This window comes from Lithobates pipiens, unplaced genomic scaffold, assembly GCF_037356315.1.
Source record: "Lithobates pipiens isolate NorthernLeopardFrog02 unplaced genomic scaffold, aLitPip1_a1.2 Scaffold_25, whole genome shotgun sequence".
Classification (NCBI taxonomy): Eukaryota; Metazoa; Chordata; class Amphibia; order Anura; family Ranidae; genus Lithobates; species Lithobates pipiens.
This window is the reverse complement of record NW_027507787.1, coordinates 148,050,903-148,074,367: the sequence shown is the minus strand read 5'-3', so window position 1 is coordinate 148,074,367 and position 23,465 is coordinate 148,050,903. Positions and strand designations below refer to the sequence as shown.

Here is a 23,465-nt window from a genome sequence, read left to right as displayed (position 1 = left end):
AGGGTTCAGTGATGATATAGGAGGAGAGTTGACACCCTCCCTGCAGTGTGCAGGAGCTCGGTGAAAGCTCACTTACTTAATAATGGAGATATTGTTATCACCTCCTGTGTACCATAACCTGAACAAACACTGCGGCTTTATACAGAGAGCGGACAGGCAACATTCCCAACCAGTTTTAGGATGCCAGGTTCTATATGCTGCCTTACAGGGCATTTAAAGGCAAACTCCAGGCATACAGAAATAGGATACACTGGCATATATACACAAGATCATTGGAAATCACTAGAGCGTTTTCTGGCACAGGAACAGGTCTAGGATAGATGAATGGAACTTTTGTAACAGTCAGAGTTCATTTAATGTTCATTGAACCCTAAAACCCACCTTCATTTTACCCTCCATATCAACTAAAATTCATGTCACCAAAATGCTGAAATGTCAGTTGGAAGCCAAGGAAGGATAGCACCCAGACTTATCAGTAATGGTTGGAGATCACTGAATCAGTTGCCCTGCCACAGAGGACTGAACTGGGTTTGATGTATTTCTAATATCTTTGGAGATATTTTTACATAGGGATAGGGACTAAGCAGGGATGCCCCTAGCTTGCATTACATTTTGAAACTAGGCTGCAGTCAGCTTGACCATTATTATTCTTGTAGGGAATTGTTCATAGTAGATAGACCGGGAAGAAACAATAGTATTGGATGCGATTATGCATGTGTCTCTCTGGAAAATTACTAAAGGGTTTATTGCCAGTGGAACACACTGGGGAAGGATACAAATACTTGGGGTGACCTTCCAGAAAGGTATTTTATCCTTGCCTTCTGGGCTGTTACCAGGAGAGGAGGTTATGTTGGAGGCATCTGCCTCTAGCCCTGCTGCCTGGGGATGACGATGCTAAGTGCGGGCCTAGCTCTGGGACCTAACGTCTTTTGCCCCTGTGCTTTTACCAGGAGAAGAGACTGTGTAGGGGCCTCTGCCTTCCAAGCTTGCTGCCTGGGGCCTGGGGACAGTGAAGCCAAGTGTGGTCTGGGACCTAAGGTCCTTTGTCTTTGCCCCCTGTTACTAAGCGAGGAGATATGTTGGGGGCATCTGCCTCCAGGCTTGCTGCCTAGGGATGGAGAAGCCGCATGCGGGCCTAGCACTGGGACCCAAGGTGTTACCAGGAGAGGAGACTGTGTAGGGGCCTCTGCCTCCCAAGTTTGTTATTTTGGGCCTGGGAATGGTGAAGCTAAGTGTGGGCCTAGGTTTTTTTCTTTGTCCCGTTAGGGGAGGAGGTTGTGCTGAAGGCCTCTGACTCCCAGGCCTGTTGTCTGGGGACGATGAAGTCAAGTGTGGGCTTAGGTGCCGGAGCTTAATGGACTTGCACTGTTTTGTTGGAGGGTAAATCTGGACAGAAGTTTCTGCCGATGAACAATGCAGTGTGTCTGATGGCTCAACTGAAAAGGCAGCTGCTGCATAAAGCTGCTCAATGGTCTAAAGCGGGACTCTCAAAATGGCGGCCCTCCAGCTGTTGCAAAAACTACAAGTCCCATGAGGCATTGCAAGGCTGACAGTTACAAGCAAGACTCCCACAGGCAGAGGCATGATGGGATTTGTAGTTTTGCAACAGCTGGAGGGCCACCAGTTTGAGACCCCTGGTCTAAACTGTGCAGATGTATAATCTCAACCTCCCACTGACACCAACGATGAGGCAGGTATTTTAAATAATAAACTGAGTAGGCTAGAATGAGTTCCTAAGGATGTCCAATTCCCCTTTTTTCAGCTCTTACTGTTAAGAAGCCTATCTGTATGTGAAGGTAAAACCTATTTTCCACCAAATGCACAGAGCCCCCTTGTTATGTCTATACATAACCAGAACTTCCCGATTCTTCTCAATAATTGACATTTGTGAGAACAAAGCACCACCCCCGAGGATTTTGAAACGTTTGATACCATCATATTTGTTACCATAGCAGTTGTCACATGTTTACTCCTTAAAAGGTTTCTAAACCCAGGAACAAAAATGCAATATGATGCAGACCTAAAAACTCAGTGCAAGGATGGTGAGAGTCCCAACTGTCAAGGGGGGTGTAACTCTTTAGCATCCTCCAAACACTGAAGAATCAGTTCCTACTGGAGTGCCTCCTACTATCATTAAAGGTCCTGAGGATGACAATGATAGCAGATACACAAACATAAGAGGATAGTTCTCACCTTTGCATATGAAGCATTTGATGTGAAAGTGTTTGGACTGGACTCGGAGGACCTCCCCTTTGCATGGCTCTCCACATTTATGGCAGCGGATGACCGGCTTCTCAGTAGGCTGCCCGGGGTCCTGGGAGTGGACAACTGAAAGAGAGCGAGAAGGAAAATGATTAAACCACTTCCTGTACAGAGGAAAACTTTCAGAGTCACAGAGAGAAAATTATATCTTCCCAAAGACATTGGCAATCCCCAAGGAGAGTCAGAAATAAAACATCATGATACAGGCACACTATTGTAGAAGAGCTCAGCATTGGTTCATCTGCCTGAAAACTGTCTACTTTGTGACACAAGAGGAAGTGAGGAAAATCTCAGACAGTTGTCACCGGAACAGCTATTCTCATTTTAAATCCCTTCTCCTAACAAAAATCCTCTACCCCTAAAATTTCCCTTCCAAGCTCACATCTCCGTCCCCCCGACCACCTAATTTTCTCCTTCTAGCACAAATACTCCCCAATTATTTTTACTAACATAAATCCCCCAGCTCAAAAAAAAAGTCCCTTCTTAGCCCCTCCTGCCCACCCCTAGTCCCGGCCCCGACTGTCCCTGTCTGGCACGCGTGTGGCCAATCAGAAATTAGAAATAAAATGTAAAAAGGTATATGACATGCACGCTATACATCTGCATTGTTTTTATTTTGATGGAAACTTATTTTTTTTACCTAGTATGAGTGTGCGTGCGTGCCTATGCACTCTCACAGAAACGTGTTGGACAACATGTCTACAAGAGATGGCAGCGGCCAAACTTCTGCCCTCATCACCCCCCGAGGGCATGTGGCACTGCTCCGTGGCTATGGGGGAGAAGCTTGGGTTCCCTGGATCCAGGCCCGCTAGCCAGCAAGGTGGCTGCGCTGTGCATATGCCTTCATTGATCCATCAGTAGCCAAAATGGTGGCAGTCATACTTTCACGCATTTTGAGCAGCTTCAGCCTTGTACGAGGGGTTCGCCGGCTTGGGCCATGGGAGGTGAGTAACAAGGATATGATACATGTGAGGGCAATTTGGGAGGTGTTGTCAGGAACCACTCTTAACCCAACATGTAAGAGGAGGAGCCTGGGCCCCCCACCAGATGCCCTTAACTTCTGCCTTGCTGCGGAAGTGATATCAGATGCCAGTGGTGTGTATAATAGTAGAGGGAATATATAAATACCCTCATGGGATTCCTGTAAGCAAGCTGCTCTGCTGACTATGTATGTTTGGCCCAAGGAGGCGCTAGCTTACCAAATTACATAAGGTTGGTTCCCTATATGGATGTGTTTTTTAGATTTGTTTTATGTAAGATATCATGTCTAGTTATATGCACCCATATTACCTGGGATATATAGCAGATCTAAGTTTGTATTGGAAAAAAGTCACATCCGAATTAAGATACAAAAGATGCGGGCTGTCTATCTAAAGAACCGCCTAAAAGGATCAGACTGTAGGGCAAAAACAACAACGCCGAGGACACTAGTAGATCACAAGTAAATTATTGGATGAGGTCATCTCCCCAGAAATTCCAATCAGTATCCAGGAACAAGAGATCAACCAATGACCAATGATGGTGTTGATCCATATAGTTAGTCCAGACACCAGAGTCCATTAGACAACAATATTCTGCCAGTCCATGGTGCTAACACCCTATGCTGCCCGCCAAGCTGGGCGGCTTTAAATTGGCAAGATTTCCGGTATTCCCAGTAGGGCATTTTCTACGTCAATATTTGGACCTTGTTGAGGCTACAGTATTTACGCCAATGTTTTTTAACCATATTTTAATGTTTATAAATACATGTGTTATGTTTTATATTTTGTCATGTTGTCTCCCATATTGAACCTATATATGAATGAATGTGTTAGATAACCAGCCCGCATCTTGGCAGTTGGTATTGGTTTGGCCCTCCAGAACTGTCCAAGCTTCTCATGAGGCTCCTTGGGAAAATGAATTGGCCACTCTTGCCCTAAAATACAATATCGATAGATTATGACTTAAATATTTGTCAATAAAAATGTATTTTTAAATATTACAGTCCTTGTTATTGATATGTCCCAAGGATACAGAAAAAGTCCCATGTGTAAATTGACTTCTTCCTCAATCATCTCCACCTAGGCAAAGTCAGACTGGAGGTCAAGGAAGGCTTTTTTTTAACAGTAAAAAGTGAAGCTTTTAAAAAAAAAAATGATACTGTTCTCATACATCATGAAATATCAGGAATTCATTCATCCAGATTATATAGTTACTGACAGGTCCACTTGTCTCCATTATCTAATGTATCCATACATCATCACATCCAGAAAATCCGGGATAAACCCAAAGCACATACACAGATCTCAGGTAATTCGGGGACGTGTCACTCCATGCAGGTGCTGAAGAAGATTGTTTCCTGTAGACAAAGACTCATTGTGTGGAAAATCAGCGCCTTATTAATCGCATTGTTGACAGACGTCCTTCCTATCCTGCTGTAATTAAAGCACAGTGACCTTTCAAAGTGCGTCTGAGAACCAACTGGGAGGCGATTTCATATTTCCACTACTCACTCAGTGATCAGACTGCGACTATGTAACTTTGTAGCAAGTCACAAAGCAAAAGGCTGCAGCAGGGGGCTGATCCATGTCAGACATTTGTGAACACAGCCAGGAGCTGTACAGACACCAGGATTTATATGATTGTATCATCTCTGAGCCGGCATCTCAGACCATGACGTAGATGGGGACCCTGAATGATGCCTAAACAAATATGGTGCCATCCTCGCACAGACAAAAAGATGATAGCTTAGTCAGGGGGAGTACTGTGATCTTTTAGAGAGGTACTAAATACCTGGAAGTGTTCATGTTCAATCCTCTTGTAGAATTTCCCGTTAGATTTACAAACAAAACATATAATATCAGGTCAAAACTAAACAATGTTCAATTGTATCCAATTAGGCAGGCCATACACTATACGAAGAATCGCCCGAAATTCGGTCATTTAGACAGTTCATTTGTTTTTCGGCCAGTTAATGGGCACAAAATCGATAATCGTTGGGATGTTTTTGAGCCGAAAAAACGAAGGACAAGTTTGGAAATTTTCTGCCGAACGAACGATAAATTTAAAGGTTAATGTGTTTCCTGTCGGAACTGTCTGCACTAGGTATATGTAAAAAAAAGGAACAAAAAATGCATTAATTTATATCCACTGAACAATTTATCGGTCATTACATGATGGCACTATCGTTTGTACTCACGGCCGAATGTTAGTTTTATCGAAAATTGGTTCGGATGATTTTTCGTATAGTATATGGGCAGCATAACATTACATAGTTTAGGCTAAGTCTAAAGTAAAATTGTACAAGAGAACTGAACATGAATGGTCAGCCTTAGGCCGCGTACACACGGGCGGATTGTCTGCCCAACTAAGTTCGTCAGACAATCCGACAGACAGTCCGCTCAAAATTTGAATGAACGGACTTGACCACACACGATGAGCAGACAGTCCGCTGAAAGCATGCGTGATGACGTGTACAGCACGTACGACGGGACTAGAAAAACGACGTCCTATACACTGCAATGCAACCTTCAGCCGTGTAAATCCTTTCTGAGCATGCGCCATACTTAAGGCCCATACACACGATCAGACTTTTTGACAACAAACATGCAAATTAGCTGTTTTGGAGCAACATCCGACTGTGTGTACGCTCCATCGGACAAACTTTTTTGGTTTTCATCGGACTTTTGTTGGCTGTGCGAACGTACAAACTTTCTGGCAACAAAAGTCCGATGGAGCAAAGTCTGATCGTGTGTACAGAAAACCATAGGACTTTTGTACAAAGTGCAAACAGGCATGCTCAGAACCAATGCAAAAGATCAGACAACAATACAGAAGTTGACCAAAGGTGGCGGTAAAGAGCAGAAAAACCACGTGGTTTGGTGAAAGTTGGCTGAAAAAGTCCTGCTGTGTGTATGCAATACAAGTTCAGGGCCGACGCCCTTTGTACAAAAATCCAAAGGAAAGTTTGTACAAAGTCCTATCGTGTGTATGAGGCTTTAGTCCGTCCAACTTGCCTACTCACGAGCGGACTGTCCGCTGAAACCAAGTTTGAACGGACAAAATTACGGAAATTCCGTAAGACTTTGTTCGTCAGACAGTCCGCTGAAAAAGTCCGCTGAAGCCCACACACGAGCGGATTGTCCGCTGAAGCACGGTTCAGCGGACTAAGTTGGACAGACAATCCGCCCGTGTGTACGCGGCCTTATGCTGGCCATACACTATACGAAAAATCAGCCAAATCCATTTTCGAAAAACGAACATTCGGCTGTGAGAGCAAACAATTGTGCCATCATGTAATGACCAATAAATCGTTCAGTGGACATCAATGAATCAATTTTTTTTTTTTTTTTTTTTACATATACCTATAAACCTATATACCTGTAAAAACAATTATCGATTTTGTGCCCATAAACTGTATGAAAAACAAACATTAATTAGACGATTAAAAAACAGCGCATCAAGAAAACTTGTAATATAATGTTAAAAAAACTTTAAAATAACATTTTTTTTCACATTATATTACGAGTTTTCTTGATGCGCTGTTTTTTAATCGTCTAATTGCTGTTCCCCTCTTTTTGCCAAGTCCATAATGGGTTAATAGCTGCACATGGAGACAAACTACAGGACATTCATTTGAATAACGCATATCCCACGAGATAGATAAGCGTTTTTTAAGGGACCATTCATTTGTGCGCTAACTACTTTTTGGTTTGATGCTGAAAAACAAACAAACTGGCCAAATTACTGAATTTCAGACGATTTTTTTGTATTGTGTATAGCCAGCATTACACTGAAACATTACTGAGCATAAAAACATATATCTAAACATATATCTGATGGTAGATCTAGGTCAATAAGTTTTAAAATAATTATTTATGTTTAAATTATTTCATAATTCAAAATTTATGCAAAAAGTAAATAATTTATTATGCTTTTGATTATTCAAAATTATTAGTCAATTTTTTTCTTCTAAAGAGCATATTGGGCTGCCCTGCCCCTCCTTCTTTTACAAATGGGATATATATAGATATAGATTATCTATATATATATATATATATATATATATATATATATATATATATATATATAAACATTTTTATTTTTTTGTTTACTTTAGATGCTTTTATATGTACTGAAGCACTTCCACAGTTTTTACCTAGGCTAGAATTGCCTTCCCCCTGAATGTGCACATATGTGATTCAGGGCTCAAGAGAGCCAATCGGCACATCTGTGCAAGACCCGGGTCCACTGGACACCCGTACACATGCAGGGTCTCCCACGCACGCGCACAGGCTGCAACAGGGAACTTTTAAAACCTTCTGGTCTCTGCAGTGGCGTAAAGCACCTGCATATGCCTAAATGTGCCGACAGGCTTTGCCAGGACCCGAAGGGCCAGGGGGAGTCTGGTGGTAAATTTCTGCATGCGCCATAATGGTGGCACCTGAACGGGGGGAGGGGGGCGGACTTTGCTTCCCGCAAAGTTCTGCTTTAAACCTTAAATTATGATATAATAAATAACGGAACAGGCAACACAAGAGACTTTTTGCACATAATGTGTTAGTCGTAGTATAAGTGCTCTACCATGTGACTAAACTGGCCATACATTGTGTAATCTGATTGTAATCTCTGTACAATCTACTTTAACCACTTGCTTACTGGGCACTTAAACCCCCCTCAGTCCCAGACCAATTTTCAGCTTTCAGCGCTGATGCATTTTGAGTGACAATTGCGCGGTCATACAACACTGTACCCAAATGAAATTTTTATCATTTTTTTCCCACAAATAGAGCTTTCTTTTGGTGGTATTTAGTTACAGCTCGGAGTTTTATTTTTTGCTAAACAAACAAAAAAAGATGCAAAAAAAAAAAAAATCATGTTTTAATAGTTTGTTATAAAATTTTGCAAACGGGTCATTTTTCTCCTTCATTGAAGTGCGCTGATTAGGCGGCACTGATAGGCTGCATTGGTGGGCACTGATGGGCTGCATTGGTGGGCACTGATGGGCTGCATTGGTGGGCACTGATAGGCTGCACTGGTGGGCACTGATAGGCATAGTTAAGGCGGCACTAATAGGCACAGATAAGGCGGCACCGATGGGCACAGATAAGGCGGCACTGATGGGCAAAGATGGGCACAGATAAGATGGCACGGATGGGTGGCACGGATAAGTGGCACGGATGGGTGGCACGGATGGGCACTGATAGGTACCACAGATAGATGGGACTGATGGGCACTGATAGGTGGCTCTGATAGGTGGCACTGCTGGGCACTGATGGGCGGCACTGCTGGGCACTGATGGGCGGCACTGCTGGGCACTGATGGGCGGCACTGGGGTGCAGCACCTGAGGCAGATTTTGGGTGGCACTGTGGGTGGCACTGCTGGGTGGCACTGTGGGTGGCACTGTGGGCACTGCTGGGTGGCACTGTGGGCACTGCTGGGTGGCACTGTGGGCACTATGGGCACTGCTGGGTGGCACTGACAGGGGGGCACTTACTTTATTTCAGGATGGCACTGCGGGTGGCAGGTGGGCACTGGCAGGGGGCAGGTGTCCTTTTAAATTGCTGGCCGTGATCGGGACTGATGTCCCGAACACGGCCGCCGGCGATCGGCTTTTTTTTTTTCTCCTCGCGCTGTCAGCGCGAGGAGGAATACTAGCCGATTGCCGGCTCCGTTTTATCACATGATCAGCTGTCATTGGCTGACAGCTGATCACGTGATAAGGGGTCGGGATCGACCCCTTACACGGATCGGTGATCAGGCGAGTCTCACGGACTCGCCGATCACAGAGCGCGCCGCGCGCGCCCCTCAGGGGGCGCGCAGGCCGCTCGTAACCGGGACTACGTCAATAGACGTAGTCCCGAAAATGTGGGTCCGCGCTATTGCCGTCATTTTGCAATAGCGCGGATCCCAAGTGGTTAAAAAGTAACTCCGCTTTTGTTGAGAAAAAGAAACATTCTCCCTGGGTGATCTATGTACATTGCAGGGATTTGCAGATTCCTACCTTTGGTTATTCTGGAGAAATAGATGTTTGTCTGTGTCCATGTGAGTGAATCTGTATTGGAGTGATTGTATAATTATCAATCAGCTGCTGCACCTGCAGGGGTCTAATGAGGAAATTGGCAGGGTCTGCATCCCCTTAGACATCATTTTTCTATTGCGAGGATCTTACCAAAAATGTTATTTTTTTTGCAGGGGATGCCCAAAATCTGACTTGTATCTTAGTGCAGATTTCTGGGAAAATCAGTGAGCCAATCACACAAGCAGGAAATGACAGATCTGTGGGACTTTCATTCTTTGTACAGAACACCACTAGGTTGCCATATTGCATTTTACAGAAAATAACAGTGGCTGCAGATTGGAAAAGAAAGGTCATTTTTAATAACATTAAATTACAATATGACTTGTGACACAATTGTATACGCTAGATATTTTTTTTTCTTTCCCCACGAAAATTGAGTTACCCTTTAACCAAAACGATATAATAAGAGGTCATACCTGGACAAAGCATTAATTTGCATCAATCCAGGCAGGCCCTTGCGCTATACATACTGTAGTTGGTGGTAGAGCTAAAGAAGATTGTACCGGCAGATTGAAGTTTATAGTCACGTTTAGACGGGTTATCAGGAAGCTGGATTAGCAATGTCACCTCCTGACAAGGGAGCATTGTGGAAATCACAGAGATGGCTGGACAGAATTAAAAACATTTCCCATTGTTCACTTAGAGTATCTGCTTGCCGGAGTTCCTCTATAAGTCCATATTAGAAAGCGCAGAGAACCTCCATCATGTCAGCAATGGAGACACAAATTCCAGATATTTCTCCGTAAACAAAAACTCATCAGATGTATCTGTGAGATTCTGTCAGCCGCGATTAACACCTCCTGTCTAAATGTATCACACCATATGTAATTACTGCAGAGAAGTCACATTACAAAGAGTATAATATTATACAATCTACAGATACATAGGAAGGATCAGAGTCCTCCAGCAGAGCAGAGTATTTCAGGAGAGGAGAGTTGGATAGAGGAAAAAGCAGAGTCCTCCAGCAGTGCAGAGTATTTCAGGAGAGGAGAGTTAGATGGAGGAAGGAGCAGAGTCCTCCAGCAGGGCAGAGTATTTCAGGAGAGGAGAGTTGGCTAGAGGAAGGAGCAGAGTACTCCAGCAGTGCAGAGTATTTCAGGAGAGGAGAGTTAGATAGAGGGAAGAGCAAAGTCCTCCAGCAGTGCAGAGTATTTCAGGAGAGGAGAGTTAGATAGAGGAAGGAGCAGAGTCATCCAGCAGTGCAGAGTATTTCAGGAGAGGAGAGTTAGATAGAGGAAGGAGCAGAGTCCTCCAGCAGCACAGAGTATTTCAGGACAGGAGAGTTTGATAGAGGAAGGAGCAGAGTACTCAGAGTCGGGTAGAGGAAGGAGCAGAGTCCTCCAGCAGCACAGAGTATTTCAGTAGAGGAGAGTTAGATAGAGGAAGGAGCAGAGTCCTCCAGCAGTGCAGAGTATTTCAGGAGAGGAGAGTTGGCTAGAGGAAGGAGCAGAGTACTCCAGCAGTGCAGAGTATTTCAGGAGAGGAGAGTTAGATAGAGGAAGGAGCAGAGTACTCCAGCAGTGCAGAGTATTTCAGGAGAGGAGAGTTAGATAGAGGAAGGAGCAGAGTACTCCAGCAGTGCAGAGTATTTCAGGAGAGGAGAGTTGGATAGAGGAAAGAGCAGAGTCCTCCAGCAGTGCAGAGTATTTCAGGAGAGGAGAGTTGGATAGAGGAAAGAGCAGAGTCCTCCAACAGTGCAGAGTATTTCAGGAGAGGAGAGTTGGATAGAGGAAAGAGCAGAGTCCTCCAGCAGTGCAGAGTATTTCAGGAGTGGAGAGTTTGATAGAGGAAGGAGCAGAGTACTCAGAGTCGGGTAGAGGAAGGAGCAGAGTCCTCCAGCAGCAAAGAGTATTTCAGTAGAGGAGAGTTAGATAGAGGAAGGAGCAGAGTCCCCCAGCAGTGCAGAGTATTTCAGGAGAGGAGAGTTGGCTAGAGGAAGGAGCAGAGTACTCCAGCAGTGCAGAGTATTTTAGGAGAAGAGAGTTAGATAAAGAAGCAAGAGTCCTCCAGCTGAGCAGAGTAGGGGCTGGTATGAAAAAGTTTTGAGACTAGTTTTGTAACACGCCAACAGTCACAGGGAGCATGGACCTTCACAAGTCAGTGTGCCAAAATACTTCGCCCTGAGTACATCGGGAGACGTGCAACTGGTGCTATTCTGATCACATGTGTTGCCACTTCTGCCATTTCATCATGGACAGCAAGTTAGAACAAAGAGCAAAAATGAAATTCTGAGTAAAACTGGGCAAATCTGTCTTTGAAACATTTGGCATCATTCGCCAAGTTTAGGGCAATGCTCCGATGAGTTGAAGATCCAGCTCAAAGGTCACCATTTTGACACTTTTGCTGAGATCCATGGTGAATGGCAGAAAGTTCTTGACGCTCTTTGAATAGAAGACTCCTAAGACACATCCCAGAAGTGGCAGGAACGCGGGGAGCGCTGTATTGCTGTGCAAGGGGACTATATTGAAGGTGATCATATGTAAACGTAGATAAATAAAGTACTTTCTTGTAAACAGAGCTAGTCTCGAAACATTTGATACCACCTCGTATGTGTTCCTAGTTCTCAGACCCAAACTGACAAGTTAGTCATGGAGCTACAACCAAAGTTCAGAAATTCAGTTTGCACATTTAGACTTTCATGGCCTTTGGTTACAACCCTTTCTGGTGCGTAAATCAACTTTGCCTCTGATAACTTGTCCACGGAACAAAAACTCCATTAACCAAATAACATAATAACCAAGTTTTCCATACTGATCATATCCTGAGGCAGAATCTCACGGCTTCAGAAGATAAAATAACTGAATTACGTAAGCTGTACAATGTGCAGATAATTAAAGCAATTACTACTGTCACGCAGCACTGTACGGGAGACATTTCCTTACATATACACATTACACTGCCGCCATATCCATCTACGGAAATCAGTAGTCAGCTTTACATTAGTAATATATTTAGATATTCCCACATTGTATGAAATGTACTCAATAGCTGATTGTTTCATCATCATATAATATCAAACAAATCACAGCAGAGAAAAGCCAGCAGAGATAGGATAGCACTTGTTCCTATAGGTTACTGGGCAAGGTGACGTCACAGGTCACATGACTGAAGATTGGTACGCATCATTTGGCTGATCACAGACAACTTATGTAACGTTGTGGACAGTGTCTAGGAAAATGTCAGCTGTCAATCATGTTACAATCTGCATTTTACAATTTAAAATGACAAAAAAACATATTTTCTGAAAGCAGAGACCCTGTACAATAAAGAGATAGCAGAAAGCCTTTTCAAATGTTGCCTATGGAGATTTCTGGGTAGCATATTTATGATATCACACTTGATATGTTTGGTATCTATTTACTCAACACAATCCCTTCTTTTAGATTTTACCCCAAAAAATGGGCATTATATGGTATGTTTTTGCATCAAAATTCATCTAATAAAATGTTTCCTAAAAATATGGTGCAAATATTGTGCTACTATCTTTTTATTCTACAGGGCCTCCTGTTTTCAGAAAATATATAATGTTTTTTTTTTTATGGGCAAAAATGCAGATTTCTACCTGTGTGCAGAAAATGAAAAAATTGCTCTAGTGCTAAAGTGGTTAACGAATGCTGGCATTTTCCTAGACACTGTCCACAATGTCACATAAGTTGTCGGTGCCCAGCCAAATGATGCGTACAAATCTTTCACAGTAGAGATGGTGTGTTCAGGGTGATGTGCAGTGTTAGCCCCTGTACACACGGTCGGAGATTTTGCCAACCAAATCCGTTGGATTTTGCCCGTCGGATTTAGTCGGACGGATTGTGTCCGAAACTGTTGCATACACACGGTCGGGCCAAGTTGGCGAAAAATCCGATCTTTCAGAACGTGATGACGTAATTTCGTTACGATGGGACTACATTCAGGCTAGTAGCCAATAGCTTTGATGTAGGAATTTGATCTGAGCATGCGTGGCACTTGGTCTGATCAAAATGCTCTACACATGATAGGATTAGGTCCATCCGGCCCAGTTGGTCGGGAAATATTTCCAACATGTTGGAAAATTGGGTCGGACGGAGATTCGGACGGAATCAGTCCGATGCATACCACACACAGTCGGATTATCTGACGACACGGTCCGATAAGACTCATTCCGACAGATTCTCTGACCGTGTGTACAAGGGCTTATTTTTTTTTAGCTTTTTACTTTTAGGCCAAAAAGTTAAATTTTGGTCTTATCTGACCAGAGCACCTTCTTCCACATGTTTGCTGTGTCCCCCACATGGCTTCTCGAAAACTGCAAACAGGACTTCTTTATGGCTTTCTTTCAACAATGGCTTTCTTCTTGCCACTCTTCCATAAAGGTCAGATTTGTGGAGTGCAGGACTTATAATTGTCCTGTGGACAGATTCTCCCACCTGAGCTGTGGATCTCTGCAGCTCTTCCAGATTACCATGGGCCTCTTGGCTGCTTCTCTGATGAATGCTCTCTTTGCCCGGCCTGTCAGTTTAGGTGACGGCCATGTCTTAGTAGGTTTGCAGTTGCGCCATACTCTCCATTTTCGGATGATGGATTGAACAGTGCTCCATGATATTTTTTTTTATAACCTAACCCTGCTATAAACGTCTCCACAACTTTATCCCTGACCTGTCTGATGTATTCCTTGGCCTTCATGATGCTGTTTGTTCACTAGGGCTTCACAGAAGAGCTGTATTTATACTGAGAGGTGGACTCTATTTACTAATTACTACTAATAAAGTGACTTCTGAAGGCAATTGGTTCCACTGGGTTTTAGTTAGGGGTATCAGTGTAAAAGAGGCTGAATAAATATGCACGTCACACTTTTCACATATTTATTTGTAAACAATTTGGAAAATAATTTATCATTTTACTTCCACTTCACAATTATGTGGCACTTTGTGTTTTTCTATCACATAAATAAAATCCCAATAAAATACATTTACGTTTTTGGTTGTAACATGACAAAATGTGGAAAATGTCAAGGGGTGTGAATACTTTTTCAAGGCACTGTACACACAGTGATGTGCCTACCTCGGAGTAGACACTTTTGCTGGGAGTCACAATGGCCGCTCTCATTGCTGAACGGGAACCTAAGCTGCGACAAGATCCATTCCAATGGGTAAGCTTTAAGCCTAATAAAGGAAAATGGGTCAAGTCCTCCTGGGGCTTGTAGTGCACCAAGAATAGTACGTCATGCATCATCTGTGTGTTGTGCATTGGGATGCTGTAGATCAGCAGACAAGGGTTTGGCGAAAGTGGTAGGAATTAGTGACGCAGGGGCTGGGACGGGGTTAATGGTGGGATAAAGTGCACCATGTGCTGATTTCCATTTATAGTCAGAGGCCTGGATGTCCCCCCCCCCCAACGTTCAGAGATAACACCACTATTTTAATGCTGTGGAATCAGGTGGAAGTCTGAGCAGAAGGTCACTTTCCCTCTCCAGCTGGAAGAATCGCCCACCCCTCCCCTGCTGGGACAGGAAGGTGTTTATACGCTGTGCCCAGCACCCATTACCCAGCCAATAATCTGCTGATATCAAACATGGCAACTGCATGCAAAGGAGCAGAGGAGTCGGGATGAAGCATCAAGGGTTGCAGGGGTCTGCTGGGTCACAACCAGCACCTCCAAATCAATCTACTCCACCCCAATCAATCTGTCCCTCTTACCTCCACAACTGTCCCTGTGTTATGTACTGACCTGTATAAACCAAATACGGGCTGTTTTGCACTGGCAGCCAGGGGGTGGTAAAAATAGGTGGCTGAGCTGCAGTTTTACCACCTTCTGAAATCCTATCATTGCAGCTTGACAGGGACATATGCCACAGCCATGATACTTTGCTTGGTCCGCAGCAATTTTAACTTGGGCTGCAGAATTCGAGAGATGACATTGTCTGTCAAACTCGTCCTTTGAGATCAATGAGGTGCACCACAACCGCAAGCCAAACTTTTGGCATGCAGTTGCAACGAAGTCCTCACAAAATTGCTGTTCAGCAATAAAAATATGTAAAAAAAAAGTAAAACAGGTGACAGTAGTGCTCCTGAATGGCTGTGAACTGCTGCTTTACCAACCTCTGAAAAGCAATCCACTCTGGATCACTTTTCAGCTGGCAGCAAGCATTACCGCCAGTGCACAGCAGCTCTTTTCAGAAAGGTTTATATTGCTCTTTAAATCAGGACCAAATCCAAATGAAATACAGAATTTTACTATGTAATCTAAAGCCCCATAAACACAATCAGAAATTCTGATGGCAAAAGTCGGATGTGAGATTTTGGTCAGAAATTCCGACCGTGTGTATGCTCCATCGGACTTTTGCTGGCAGAATTCCAAAATTGCTTGGAAATTCTGATCGTGCAAAATTCCTGCGCATGCTCAGAAACAATTCAACGCAGTTTTGGCAGCCGAAATGTCGGTGCATCTCTACCTATAACAACTGAATATAAATATAACTACTAATAACATTAAGAGGGTGCCAGCCTCTAAAAATGATAATAATATTGAATGAATATGACAAAAATTCTACCCCTTTAAGTGTAAAAAACACAATATAGCAGGCGCTAGTGCCTACTTTTGTTTTTTGCACATAAATATAACCATGGCTTGTTTTTTTGTATTAGAGGCCAAGTGAACATGTATTTCAAATCAACTAAATACAAAAGGCGTGAAGTTTTAGATCCTGTACACACGATCCGAAATTCCTCCAGCAAAAGTATGATGAGAGCTTTTGGTCTGGAAAATGCGACCGTGTGTATGCTCCATTGGACTTTTTCTGGCGGAATTTCGGCCAGCAAAAGATTGAGAGCAGGTTCTGAATTTTTCGGTCGGAAAAAGTTTCGATCGGAAATTCCGATCGTCTGTACAAATTTCGACGTGCAAAATTCCTACGCATGCTTGGAAACAATTCAACGCATGCTCGGAAGCATTTTCTTGGCTCGTTGTAGTGTTGAACGTCACCGCGTTCTTGACGGTCGAAAGTTCAGCAAACTTTTGTGTGACCGTGTGTATGCAAGCCAAGCTTGAGCGGAATTCTGTCGGAAAAAACATCCAAGTTTTCTCCGACGGAAAATCCGCTCGTTTGTACGGGGCATAACAATTAATTTTCTCTATAAATCAGCCACAGCCTGAGTAGAAAAGCCTGCCCCCTGCTGCTGAAAATCACTCTTGCTCTCTATGAGGAAGCAATGGCCTCTCTGTAGAGGTCTTGCTCCCTCTAACTCTACATAAGAGAAAATCTGCATTACAAAAGTAAGCATTTGTGAATGAGGGTGAGCTGCTATTAGATTTTTTTATTTTTGGGTAAACGTGCTTACTGAACTGCGGGCACAAATATAAAATAGATTCATAGTTACATAGTCTGTACAAAGAGCAGAGGTATGGGAGGGGCAAAGTAGGCTCCACCCACAACAGGCTGCCCATAGAAAACTTCAGGAGGGGGCGTAGACAAGACCAGTCACCCTGCACAAGGAGAGAGAGCAGCAGTGAGAGGTCTTTATTACAGGAAGCTCTTGTGCCAAAGCGAAGTACAGAAGTTGTTCCTTGATGGCATTACCGCATAGATCATATACAAAGAACACCAAAAATCAACTAACACATTCCTCGTGTATTTAGATAATATTTTCTTTGCCCGGAGGTCAGTTTTAAGGGCTGCATTTACCTAACTGCAACATTTCTGCAGCTTGCTGATAAAACACTCCAATTATAAAGATATATTTCAAACAAGCTTTCAATAGTAACTCATATTATACATGGCTTTGTTGGTTTGGTTGCATTGTCCTTGATAGAAATACAAGAAAACACAGAACAATGAATCTCTTCGTCAATGGATCTCTCACTGCTCAGAGGGTCATGTAAGTATCTGAATGGTGTTAATGTGACTGCATTCCATCGGACCGATTGCAGGAAAAACAGCGACGCGTTCTAAAGCTAGAGAGGAGGAACAGATGTCTGCCCACCTGTCCTACTCCGGGAGACATCTGCCTGTCTATGGTCAGTTTAACAATATTCACAACCTACTAATTATCTTCTGCAAGGATAGAAACAAAAGAGGTCAGTGCAGAATGAAAGGGAATCAACAGACGTATGTGAGCAATAGATCACCCCTATACACAGAAATGGTATCCCCAAAAAATATTGTAATTTCTTTATACAGCTTTTATTTTGTAAATTTTATTCTCCCTCTTTTGGAAGCTTGGCTACATATATTAAGCACAGTGTAGACCAGGGGAAGGTGACCCACAAGAGGTGGAGAGCTGCTTTAATTTGGCCACACACCCTTAAAATCTACCCACCCCTCACGCGGTGGGTACATTTTAAGGGGGTGTGGCCAAATTAAAGCGGGTGTGGTTAGTAATGATAGGGCGATAAAATATATCATACAATTGTTGTCAATGTCCCCCCCCCCCGAAAAAAAAAAAGAATGCTTTCCTTATATTGGGGAGCCCCAGTAATGTCCCTTTTTACAATGTCGGTGAAGGAACCCCCCTCTATAGTGCCTCCATTATACTGATCCCCATTAGTGCTGCTTGCCATCATTATAATATTAGCCCCCCTCCCCGTTGCCATCATGTCTCCCCAGTACCATTAGTATGTCTCCCCAGTACCATCCTGTCACCCCAATGCCACCATTGTTTCCCCGGTGCCACCAATATATCCCTCCATGGCTACCATGATGTGCCACCATCATGTCCTCCCAGTAACTTCCTGCGATGCTTAGTCCCATCATTATGTCCTTCCAGTGTCATCCTGTGACCCCAGTACTACCATTGTCCTTCCACTGCCATTCTGTCACCCCAGTGCCATCATTATGTCCTCCCAGTGCCATCCTGTAAACCTAGTGCCAATATGATGTCCTCACAGTGCCATCATGTTACCCCAATGTCACCATCATGTCCTCCCAGTAACTTCCTGTGACCACAAGTGCCATCATTATGTCCTCCCAGTGTCCTACTGTGACCTGAGTGCTACCATTAAAGGAATATATAGAAGAGCGCCAAATCAGTAAAAAGTGCATTTATTTTATACAATTAATAAAAGTCTCACTTACATCCATAATCATTATTGTCCTCCGTTTGATAGTCAAATCACTGTTCCCTTTCGCTGGTGCTGTTACTGGATGAATTCTCCTCCACAACGCGCTAGGGGAAGCTCTGCTGTGTTCTGTGATGCACAGAGACTCAGACTGGCTTGTAGACAGCGTGTGACGTTGACCTGCACTTGAGAAAGGAGCGCGCATGCCCGAATGAGGCTTTGCGCAAGCTCAGAAACGTGTTGTGCTTTTGGGTACCCCCCCGGCTGACGTCACACGCTGTCTACGAGCCAGTCTGAGTCTCTGTGCATCACAGAAAACAGCAGAGCTTCCCCTAGCATGCTGTGGAGGAGGATTCATCCAGTAACAGCACCAGCGAAAGGGAACAGTGATTTGACTATCAAACGGAGGACAATAATAATTATGGATGTAAGTGAGACTTTTATTAATTGTATAAAATAAATGCACTTTTTACTGATTTGGCGCTCTTCTATATATTCCTTTCTTGGTATCCTATTCATGAGATGACTTCACTCTAAAGAAGCAGCTGCCGCAGGTGATTGTGCACATGCATCCCTTATCCTCTAAGGACAGCAAGCAACCTTTCTGGATCTTCAGCAAATTCCAAGTACTGTTTTCTCAGATAACTTTTTTAAAAACATCTTGCTTTTATAAAAACTGTTTTGAATTTATTTTAATGAACAATACAGACTGAACTGAAAAGGACACACCAGTATCTTTTAAAGCGCTAGTATCTTGTGTTGTGTTTTTATGAGTGCTACCATTGTCCTCCCAGTGCCACCCTTTCACCCCAGTGCCAGCATTAAGTCTTCCCTGTGCCATCCTGCCCACCCAATTTCACCATTATGTTTCCCCAGTGCCACCAATATATCTCTCTATTGCCACCATTATGTACTCCAGTGCCACCATGTCACCCCCAGTGCAACCATAATGTCCTCCGAGTGCTATCCTGTCACCCCAGTGCAACCATTATGTCACCCCAGTGCCATACTGTTGCCCAAGTGCCACCATTAGGTCCTCCCAGTGCCACCATTAGGTCCTCCCAGTACCATCCTGTCACCCTAGTGCAAATATGATGACCTCCCAGTACCATCCTGTTATCCCAATGCCACCATTTTGTTATGTCCTACCGGTACCATCCTGTGACCCCCAGTGCCACCATTATGTCCTCCCAGTGTCATCCTGTGACCCAATTGCTACCATTATATCTTCCCCGTGCTGTCCCGTCACCCCAGTACGATACCGTATGGGAGCCGGCAACACGGCAGGATTGGTCAAAATCTGCATGTCACATGCCTGTAATTGAGGGACCCCCCAAAGTACATATTACTTTCTATATCTGTAGTACATTGTCATCACAAAGCTAACACAACAGGATGAGAATCCCCCTTTTTTTAAATGTGGCAATTGTTTTTGGGATCCTTATAGAAAAAAGTGACAGTTATTTTTAGTCCATTGAGATATAGAAATAAGTCACATGGCTGAAATAAAAATCCTCTTCCTCATTGTAAAGGTTTGTGAAATGAGATTATTTTATACACCTCCAACAATATATAGCTCGGCGTTAGGATATGGGGACCTCAGATTCCCCAGCACATCGCTGGCCATAAAAGAGACAGTCAGGGCGACAGTGTCCCCTCCGCCACAGACGCTGATCTTGCTGATACGAAATGTTGGCCTGGCTTGTAAAAGCAGATGATGCTGACTGCGCTAAGCCCGGCCATGAATGGAAACGCTCACAAGTCAACATTTTCCGCTACATTTATTTCCAGGGCCCGAGTCAGAAGGCAGCAGGCAGGGCAGGGAGAAGGTCATGCAGGATCTGGACAGCTCACTATCCAAGCAGACAAAGGCAGGCTTATGTACCCGGGAGGAGAGCGCCACCGGATGTGCCACGGGGGTAACCCATAGCAATCAAAGCTAAAAGATCATTGCCAATGAGATCTTATTCCTTGCCTTAGATTACCCACAGACATTAGACAGCAGTCTTAAAAGGAAATGTTTAATTTTTCTTCATATGGTCGGCTTAAAGTAAACCCGAGTTGGGTGCCATTTATTTTGCTCTGTGTATCATAACCATGTGTAATTTTTCATTATTTATTAATTCATACCTCCACCTTTTTTCTTCCCTTTTTTCTATCTCAGGGCTGCAGAACTCCTCCAGCCTCTTTCAGCCACTTCATGTCCATGTGCACTTGCTCCAGCAATGGCGTGTGCATGGCTCATTCACATCAGGAGGTGCATCGGAACATATACCCTATGCACATGAAATGCATAAATAAGGTGCCCCACCAAAAGTCATACTACCGTGATACCAGGTGTATTGATGGGCGCAAACGCACGCTCTTTTGCTAGATTAAGAACTAATGGCACCCATGCGCACCTGCAAAAGGCGGCACATTTTTGTGTGGTGCAGAAAAAATATGCAATTTCACACATGCTTCCGTACTGCGCCTGGTGTGAACGGGCCCTTAAATAACTGTCGTTTGATGCCAGCTTTCATGTTAGGCTGAAAATTGTCACTTGGGAGTATTGGGTTACCGGACAGGAAGTCATCTGTGCGTGGGAAAATAACTCCCCCCATTATTATACCATGTCCATATTAACACCTTCCTGCCCAGCCTATAGCAGAATGACGGGCAGGAGGTAGCTTTACCATCCTGACTGGACGTCATATAACATTCCTTCATATCACGCCAATCGTGGTAAGCTGTGTCCCTCAGACACAGCGTATCACTGATCAGCTGATTACATGTAAACAAATGCCGTTATCTGCATTTCCTTAGTTCAGCGCTGTCAGTGTCTGCAGTTTCATCAGTGCCCTTCAACACAGCTTATCAGTGCCCATCAGTGCAGCCTCACCAGTGACCATCAATGCAGCCTCACAGTACAGCCTCATGAGCACACATCAATGAAGAACAAAGATTACTTATTGGGAAAATTGTACAACAAAGAAAAAGGTGTGTTTTTTTCAAACTTTTCGGCCTTTTTTTATTTTACAGCACAAAAAATAAAAAACACAGTGGAGATCAAATACCAGCAAAAGACAGCTGTATTTGTCCCAACAAATTTAGAAAAATGTCATATGGGTACAGTGTTGCATGATCACACAATTGTCATTCAAAATGAAAATTGGCCTGGGCAGGAAGGGAGTAAAAGTGCCCAGTATTGAAGTGGTAAAATATTTTCAGTTCTGGGAAGTTCCTGAATGGGCCACATCAGAGGTGTAACTAGAAGCCTGTAGGGCCCCAGTGCAAAAAAAACATGAAAGGCCCCTCAGACCACTGGGGCCCTTCCCTCTTAGCCCGGGGCCCTTCCCACTGATCCTGGGGCCCTTCATAAGCCCCGGTTCACACTGCTGCAAAACACAATAATTTCATTGGGTGCCATCTTAATCATTGCAATTAAAGTCGAACTGGAAAAAGACTCCACCACTACTTTTGTGCGATTTGAGTGCCAGACTACATAGTTAAATCACTAAAGCCGCAAGGAAGTCACAAGGAAATTGCAAGCAAGTAGCACAACTTTGGGGTGCAGCAGTGTGAATCAAGCCTTATTGTTCCACAGCATGACCCTTTCACACTGCAGCGGGCCCCCTTCCTGCCGTCTTGGGCCCCCCCCCCCCTCTCACGGTGGTGGAGCATCAGAGCCTAGGTGCAAAGGCGATCTTTGCAACCCTGGTAGTTCCGCCACTGGGCCACGTTAAATTAAATGATAGTGTCTTGAAAAAGTATTCACACCCCTTGAAATTTTCCACGTTTTGTAATGGTACAATCAAAAACGTAAATGTACTTTATTGGTGTAGCGTCGACTCCTGAAGAGCACGCAATATGTGTTTTTGTCATTTAACTTTACCTTAAACCGCAGTTTGGGTTTGGGTTTAATTGTTCTAAATTTTGACCTCAACACCAGTCTGACTGGACTGCAAGGTTTTCTGCCTGGCCACAGGTGGAGCTGTCACTTTTGGCAGGTATTGAAACACAGTCTAGTTGGGTGCATTAAGATTATTCTCTCTCAGAACCAGTTCAGTGGGAGGGTCACTCTTGCTGTGCTTCCTGGGAGAGGGTACTTAAGGTGTGGATGTCACATGTTTCGGGGGTTCTGGGCCAGAAGTGGTTTCTGGTTGATGGTCCTGGTCCTCCTGACCAGCCCCCAGGACTCTCATGGCCTGCGATGCAGAGCCACCCGATTTTATGTCTCAGGGCTGGCTAGCTCGAGGCGAGGAAACTGGAGGAAGGATTCGGAGGTGGTCCGGAGCAGTCTCGGTTATTGGAGAGGCCCAGCAACTGTGAAGATATGCAGGGGAGGACTCTTCGGGAGAAGGCCACGCAAAGGTTGGCTTCTCAACAAGAGCCTGGACAAGTTCAAAGACCCAAGTGATTCCAATCTCGAGTGGTATCTCCGGACTGGCTGCAAGATACTGGTACCATACGAGGGCTCTACAAATTTTCAGTTTACCAACATGACCTACATAAAGTCTGTGGCAGAGACTTGTTCCTGATCTGAGCACCCTGTTGGTTGCTAGGCCTGGTGAGAGAAGGACTATCCATAAGGGTAAAAATCCAGCTGTGAATGGCTTATTCTCTGGATTTGCTGATACGAGACATTTTTTTTTATATATACGAGACATTTTTTTTTATATATACTAGCACTAAGAGTACCTGGATTTTTTCCTACTTAACCCTCTAACCCTATGTTGAGAGAATGTGTTGTTAACTTTTTTTCGCAAATAAAAATCCCTTCAAGTGGACCTGGCGTCAGTCTCTACAGTTCTTGGGCCATCTACCTTGGGAAACCCCTAGATGCACACGAGGTGGAGAAGGTAACTGTAAGCCCAATTAAATCAGCCGCTTCTTCGGGGATCAGTGCTACATTGGGATTGTATGTGATAGACTAACACAAAGTGGCACATAATTGTGAAGTGGAAGGAAAATGATAAATGGTTTTCAACATTTTTTTACAAATAAATATGTGAAAAGTGTGGTGTGCGTTTGTATTCTGCCACCCTGAGTCAACACTTTGTAGAGCCAGCTGCAATTACAGCTGTAAGTCTTTTTGGGGATGTCTCTACCAGCTTTGCACATCTAGAGAGTGAA

At 44.0% G+C, this 23,465-nt stretch overlaps 1 protein-coding gene across 30 annotated transcripts in view; it reads right to left on the bottom strand.

Annotated features, from left to right (window-relative positions):
* Positions 1-23,465, bottom strand: part of ABLIM1 (actin binding LIM protein 1) — a 472,724-nt gene that overhangs the window by 268,728 nt on the left and 180,531 nt on the right. For all 30 annotated transcript variants that reach the window (XM_077454959.1, XM_077454952.1, XM_077454943.1 and 27 more), the window contains exon 2: positions 2,194-2,328. In XM_077454959.1, the coding sequence (XP_077311085.1) occupies positions 2,194-2,328 (135 nt within the window). The remainder of the gene's footprint in view (positions 1-2,193; positions 2,329-23,465) is intronic.